The sequence below is a fragment of the Phragmites australis genome, chromosome 23 (genome assembly GCF_958298935.1).
Source record: "Phragmites australis chromosome 23, lpPhrAust1.1, whole genome shotgun sequence".
Lineage (NCBI taxonomy): Eukaryota > Viridiplantae > Streptophyta > Magnoliopsida > Poales > Poaceae > Phragmites > Phragmites australis.
Window position 1 is genome coordinate 2,711,947 of NC_084943.1, and position 7,489 is coordinate 2,719,435.

Below are 7,489 nucleotides of genomic sequence, written 5' to 3' on the forward strand. Positions count from 1 at the left end.
TAGGGTATTACGCCCCTGTGCGGCCCGAACCTGTCTAAATCCCGGTGCAACTGCCTCCCTTTGCATTAGGGCGATCATCTCCCACCACCGGTCGTTGCATTTATTTCCACTCCCATTCATTTCTCCGACGAACTTGTTCAGGATCATCCCCCCGGCCGAATCTCTAAAAAGGGGTCTGTCGGGATCCCTGCGACAGGAGTTCATCCTCCGACAACAACCTTAATGGCTTTGTTCGTCATTAGGAGTATGACTCCGCCAATTCTCTAAAAGAGCTGTGTCGCTTCGTTGCAAGAGCAGATCTACCACTCAACATCAATGAGTCTACTGTATTTGAATATTATATTAAGCAAGCTTATAATCCTAAGTTCACGCATATTTCTAGATAGACAATTACTAGTGATATGATAAAATACTACAATGTGTGTCGCGGAAGCTTAAAGAAATGTTAGAAGCATGTGCATTTTTCAGTTGCTTTGACCTCAGACATATAGGCAGGTAGGATTAGAGAGAATTATCTTAGTGTCATTGCTCATTTTGTTAATAATGATCAGGAACTTGAAAAAAGAATAATAGGTTTCTTAGTGTTGTTGCTCATTTTGTTAATAATGATCGGGAACTAAAAAAAGAATAATAGGTTTTCAGATGATTGACAATGCGCATACCGATGAAATATTGCTAAAAAATATCTTAAGTAGTTGAAAACTTTGTGCTCATAGATAAAATATTTTCTGTCACTTTAGATAATACCGGTGCAAACTCTAGAGGAATGGATATTCTTACTCTGTTGTTTAGTACATATGCTCAATCTTTCTTTGTTACATCAATGTTGTGCTTGTCATATTATCAATCTTATAGTAAAATCCAGTTTAAAGAGGTTGACGCAATACCTAGATGATTTTCGTACTGCAATAAATTTTGTGAACTCCTCTAACCAATGAATTGCAGCATATAAGTAGTATTATGTTGCAATAGGTATGTATCAACGTAAGTTTGATGTGGACATGATGATAAGATGGAACTCTAATTTCTTAATACTCAAAAATATTCTACCATATAAGAGCATATTTGGTGCGTTTATTCATACATACTATTATCAGCATGAGGTCAAACTTTACTCAAAGAAGCGAATTGGTATGTTGTCGAAAGGATATTAGAGTTTGTTGAATTTATGATTCAACTGTGAGTTTATTAGGAGTTTATTATTCAATATCTTGTTTAAGAATTCTCACAATTTTAGTGATGCTCTTGGCCACAATTGTTCTACTTATTATACTAATATTTGTTATAAGTTATTCGATGTTCATAGTGAATATGAAATAAAGTATGTCGGAGTTCGCCTGCAACGACCTCCACTAGCATCCATAACAAGTAAGAAGACGACAACGTGAGAAAAAAATATTTGGTGGAGGTTCTTCATCAAGAAGTTCAGACTATTCATCATGATCATCTATGACCGCTGGAATTCCAGCATCTAGAGGAGAACTAACAACCTTAATCGACAACGACATTATCAACTATGAACAAGAAAATTTCAACATTCTTCAATGGTGTCATGAGCACAAGATAAATTATCCAGTGCTTTCACTGTTAGCACGTAATTTGTTAATGGTTCCCGTATCTACAGTTTCTTCGGAGGTTGCCTTTAGTTATACTAAAAGGATAATTGAAGAGAGAAGAACAAGTCTCACAAGGGGATGATAGAAATACTCACTATAGTAAAAGACTAGGAACAAGCTAAAACGCGAATACAACACACTGCAGAGAATACTGAGCTTGAAAATTTATTAAAAAATTTGTATCTAGATGTTGATAAGAACGTGTAATTTATAATTTTCTGAGTTAGGTTGTACTCTTTTTTACTTTGCTAGAAATGTTTTTAATGAGACAACCTGTCAATAAAACTCATTTTTAGAATTAATTATGTGTCACTATTATTTTCATTTTTTGTTTTTTTATTTTTCTTTATATTTTTTGAAAGCGATCCACCACCCACCTCTCGTCTTGACCTCTAAATAGCCACCATCCCAAACTCCCAGTGATTCCATCCGCCACCCATCTCTCCTTTTTTACTTGCTAGCCAGTAGCCACTTCAATAAATCAATTTCATATTTCCATTCAGGGATCAAGACGACGAGAACTCGCGTGTATGTACATCAGTATGTAGGGATGGCAACGGGTCTGTCACCGTCGAGTTTTGCTGGAACGAACCCGAACCCGAAATCAATATTGGGCGCAAAACCACCCCCGCCCTCGGCCACGACAGGGACTCGAAACCCAACAGGGCAACCCGAAACCCGGTAGTGTGACAGCGGCGGGTCGGGGCGGGGCGGGCGAGCGGGCAGTGTGGGGTGGGGCGGGCGGGCAAGGCGGGCGGGGGCGCTGGGGGGGGGGGGTTCGGGTGACAACCACGGGCGAAAAAACAGACTCGAACCCGAACTCGACCCGAGTTAAGGCCCCGACCCGACCCGATCCGATAGCTTCACGGGTTTTTTTTCACCCGAACCCGCCCCTGTCGGGTCTGAAACCCGCGGGGACCCGACCCGACGGGGAAAATTGCCACCCTTATCAGTATGGTAGTATTTTGAAAAGATCTTTAGAGAAATAAACGGAAAATATTTAAGATTTGCTAAGTGTAATATATGCAACTATGAATTATGTGCCAGCTCTACAAGTGGAACGGAACACTTGATGAAGCATATTACATGTTGTAAGAAAAATCTAGAGTTTTTAATAAAACTATATAATTTTCAGAGTATAGGTTGTACTCTTTTTCCTTTTAGTAGAAATGTTTTTAACGAGACAACCAATCAATAAAGCTCATTTTTATCTATTTTTTTCATAATTTTTACGATTTTTTAAAATTTTGTAGCTATTATATTTTCGGACGTGCTGCCGGACCGGCCGTGCTCTACCGTGCCCGTCAAACCCCGTCATGCTGCCAGACCGACCGTGTCCTGTTGTGCTGCCGTGCCCGGCGTGCCACAACCGTGCCCGAGTCGACTCGGCCCAGCCCACAACATGACCCGTTAACCTAATTGGGCCTGACGGGCTGTGCCTTAGGTGGGCCATGCCTCGCTGGGCCTGACAGACCCATTTGGACAGGACTACCAGCCCTTATCGGTCAGGTTGCTATTCTCATTGATCTACTGATGAAATGTGATGCTTTTCTTTCTTGCTTGCCTGCCTGCTCTCTGAATGAATTGATCTTGCTTGCCTACCTACAATGCTGGCAAAATTTCAGGCACATCTATGAAAGCTATTAGATTCATCTTGGACATCTATGACTGCTGAAACGTGTTGTTTCGTGTTATGGCAAATTTCTATGTTTTTTTTTTTCAGAATTCGATTGCTCTGTCTGATGCCAAGAACTGGTCTGATACACACTATACATGCTTTGAGTTCTCCTTTTCTCTCTACATGTAAATGTAATGTAGTCTGCACCAAAGCAGCCTAACCTAGATATGCCATTTGTACATCACATATAGTACATAATCTGGCATAGTACATCATTTGTACATAAGGTAGCCATACAAAAACTCGTTCCAGACATCGGGAACACCGGGGAGGCACCAATGCGTGCAATCCGCATAGCTGGCTGGGTTTGCAATCTGCTCTTTCGTTAGAGGAACATACTGTCTCCTGTACACTGTCGGATGCCCGTCCTTGCGGTAGTCAGACAGCTCCGTGATATTCAGTATCTGAACATGTATACCTTTCTGCTCCAATGTTCCAAAATACGACTTAGCCATGGCCATCAAGCTATAATCTGTAGTTGCGGCTTTGTATCCGGTTTTGTAGATCGGCTCCGTTTCATTAAGACATTTGTTGCGGTCTTCTCCACCCCAGTCGCTAGCCCTGAAAAATACATATATCTTGCATCACTCTCACACGAACACCTGATGCCATGGAGATGTAGGTTTTGTACTATTTGTGTTGACAAATGATGCAAGGGTATCTCTCTCACCAGGAATGTGTAGGTGATGATCCTGCGAAAAAGATTCTAGTCTTGTTCTTGTCAATATTCTCTCCGAGCCATTCGGTTAGTTTCTTGAGAGCTATCTCGAAACCATCGACCATTTCCATTTCGTCTAACCTTGCATCACCATCTTCAAATGATCCGTACCTGCACATACAAATGACGTTACCCAATTCATGCATCTGGAGACTTTGTTATGTTGTATTTTCTTTATCAGTTCTGATAACTTTTTCTGATATATGCGAAACTGACAGAGTTGGAAGGAAAGAAATGTACTCACATGACCTTCATCCTCATGTCATCCTTCTGCTTCCTCCACCACAGGTAAGAATTGAAGACAATGATGTCAGCATCTCTCCAGACACTGGCATGCTTCTCGATCCTGTCTGCCCTTATGATTCGGTACTCCACCCGGTGGATAATGGGGTTGTCGCTGTTGGACTCCAGCAGCAGCGGCGACCAGTAGAAGTCTATCGTTGCATTGTATTCCTGAAATAACTTATGCGTTAAAATCATCAAACTCAAATTGTTGGTTTCTGTAGCCTGTAGATTTGTGAAGGAAACGTACCAATGCCTTGAAGGAAATGAGTGAGCCATTGTAGACACGCATCTTGAGCCTGTCATCAGGTATAGAGGCCTCCACCATGCACACCAAGGAAACCCATTGGTTCCTGTTGACTGAATCGCCCACAAACACCAATCTCTTGTTCCTCAGCTTTTCAAGCAGCTTGGTGGCGTCGAATCTGTTTCGACATGGCAAAATCTTGATGTCATGTCATAAATAATATGCGCACTAAGCTTTGGTGAATGACTGAATGTTATGCCAGATATTATCTTCTTTCTAGCTTTACTGGCTTTTGAAATGGCATGGATAATAAAATAAGAAGTAGATGGAATTTTTCTTCCCTGCTTATGCTTCACTGTCTGCACTACTTATCTTATGTTCTTTTATTTCAGTCGCAGATTGAGAGAGTTTTTCTCTGCTCCCATAAAACAAAAACTTTTACTACCCCTGAAAAATTCTCAACTCTCTTATACTGCATCTTCAGGTTCGCTGGAACTGTTGGGTTGACAATAACAAAATTGAGCTAGAATACTCCAGCTGTACTAGGGAAATCTGTAACAATCATACCTCGGAAGGTCGCATCCATGAGGCTGCCATCTCCAGTGCTGGTACATGACATCTTTCCTGCCATATTTGTCACAAGCCACCTCGGGGAAGATGAAGCTGCACTTGAGCCCGGAGTACAATGGCCGAGACATGTTGTCGTACACCCACCGCCCCCTCGACCACTTGCACTCCTTGCCGGCACCCCTCGTCGAGTCCTGGAGCTCAGCTCTCCACTGCACCTCTGCTTCCTGGCCTCTCAGCTGCTGATCATGGTGCGCAGCCGCCACCTTCACCTGCATTTCTTGGTTTTCATGCTCCAACACCATTTGCACTTGTGTTTCCTGGCCTCGGTCGAACAAGAGGGGGACTGAGCTGACTACGAAGAAGAAGGCCACTAGAGAGGTCATGATGCTCCTCAGTCCAACCGGATATTGGAGAACCGACATCTTGGGAGTGACCTCAGACTTCATTCTTTCTTCAGGAATTGTGATGGTTAGCCCCCCTCTTTTATTGTGCTCCTCCATCCAGTGGGAGCATCGCTCTTGCACATGGCTAAGGCCTAAGTGGCCCAGGTCTAGTACTAATCAAACAACCTGAAAACTGACCCCTGGGCTAACCACATAAAAAGGAGGGCAGTGTCGGCCTGTTTTGAATCATCTGAACCTTATGGTAACTAAGAATGGGCAGGTTCGGTTAGCCTCTTCAGTGCTGAAACTGAAATAACCTAAAATTTGTAGACATCAGTGTACAGTTTGTTCTATAGCCATCTGAATTTACAAAATTGCCTACAGATTTATCCCGTACTTATTCTATATGATCTGCCATGTGGACAGTTTGTTTAACAAAAGCAAAAGGAGAGAAAGATGGGAGAAGGTTGAAGTGCTGGTTTCTGGTGCCGACAGTCCTGTCAATCCACTACAGTTCACACCAAACATGACAGAAAGGAGGCAAATAAAAAAAATTGAAATCGCTGAATTTGTCACTTTGAAAAGGTGGAGTTTGTAAATTAAGAAACAAAAATATGATAACCGTAAACAAATAATTGCATGTTCCTTGCCCATCAATAAAGTAATCTTAATTTGATTAAGCTACTAATGCAAACCAAAGTCCCCTAATATTTCTGACTTCCAGTTCAATTAGCAATCATAACCTCTGTTAGCTTCGGTTGTAATCTTTCTGTACCAATATACGTACTTCTTTGTCTTGGAGCTCAAGATCTTTAGCATTCCTAATCTAAGTAGAAAGTACTCCCTACAAATCAAATGCTCTGGTCTATCCAACAACAGTAAAATACTCTACATCCGCAATTGTTAAATTGGTCCACCAGTGAGTCAACCAGAGTCAATTTAGTCGTGTTCCATATTTTACTTAAGTTTTTCTGAGTCATCCATCGCATTTTTTTCCTTTTATGGCGAGGATCTATGCATGTTATTTTTGCTTTAATGAGTGTACAAGGAAAAGATGCAGCTACGACCCAATCTTTCTGAATAACTGATTTCAAAGGAATGTGCCTTTTCTGAACATGGTGGTGCTTGGATCATAAAGTTGTGATTTGTGGTATTTTAAGAAACATAAAGTTCTGAACTTGATTTGATACACCAGATAATCAGTAGTGCCAGCAGCATCTGCAGTCTCCTTGAAACTGACCACTGACCATCAGTTATTGGCTGTCTTCTTTTTGCCTTCCTTCGGATCTTTCTTTGACAAAAAAGGTACGGCCAGATTAACAACAATGCAATCGGTGGTGGCATTATTATTATTATTTAATCTAATGCAGGTACTAAAGGTGTATGCTACATCATAAATCTTCACATTCTAGCACCAATTTGGTTTGGTGCTGAATTTTAAAATGGCCCTACTCGGTGCTAAATAATAGTAGTCTCTTTTGTCCTATCTAGAGACCAAATGAAGGGTTAGGTGAAAATCTGTGGTGATATTGGTTTATTTGGTATCCTGGCCTAACCAGTGGGGTCTAATAATGAGGACGCTTGGATGTTGAGCTTTGCATAATATATATTGCTGTCAAACTGATTCCCTAGTATTTTCGCAAGAATTCCTTCTGGCAGATACAGTAGATGTGAAAAGCATGAATGATGAGCAGCGGTATTCGGCAAAACATATGCTTTCAAGGTTGGAGAATGGTACAATTATTACTGATTTGCAGCACATGAGGTGAGTGGTGCACAGTAGCAGCTAGCAGTAGCAGTTGGTAAGGCCAACTCCAGCGGATCCCTCAAATTTGCAGATTCGGATGCTACAGTACTGCGCTACAGTACTACAAAGAGAGTATGGAGCTGCAATTCTGCGGAGTTACTGTAGCACACGTGGTAGAAAATAGAGTAGCTGTTGAAGATAAAAAAATAAGATACTGTAATAGTATTTTTAAGGATAAAAATTTAAAA

The 7,489-nt window shown here is 41.4% G+C and overlaps 1 protein-coding gene across 1 annotated transcript; it reads right to left on the reverse strand.

The window, feature by feature from the left end:
• Nucleotides 1–3,297: 3,297 nt before the first annotated feature.
• Nucleotides 3,298–5,665, reverse strand: LOC133906824 (xylan O-acetyltransferase 12-like). The gene is made up of 5 exons (XM_062348837.1): nucleotides 5,109–5,665; nucleotides 4,545–4,719; nucleotides 4,257–4,465; nucleotides 3,965–4,123; nucleotides 3,298–3,855 (listed from the first exon to the last, which is right to left on the reverse strand). The coding sequence occupies exons 1-5, from the start codon at nucleotides 5,609–5,611 to the stop codon at nucleotides 3,507–3,509; spliced, it is 1,395 nt and encodes a 464-aa protein (XP_062204821.1). The 5' UTR covers nucleotides 5,612–5,665; the 3' UTR covers nucleotides 3,298–3,506.
• Nucleotides 5,666–7,489: the final 1,824 nt, after the last annotated feature.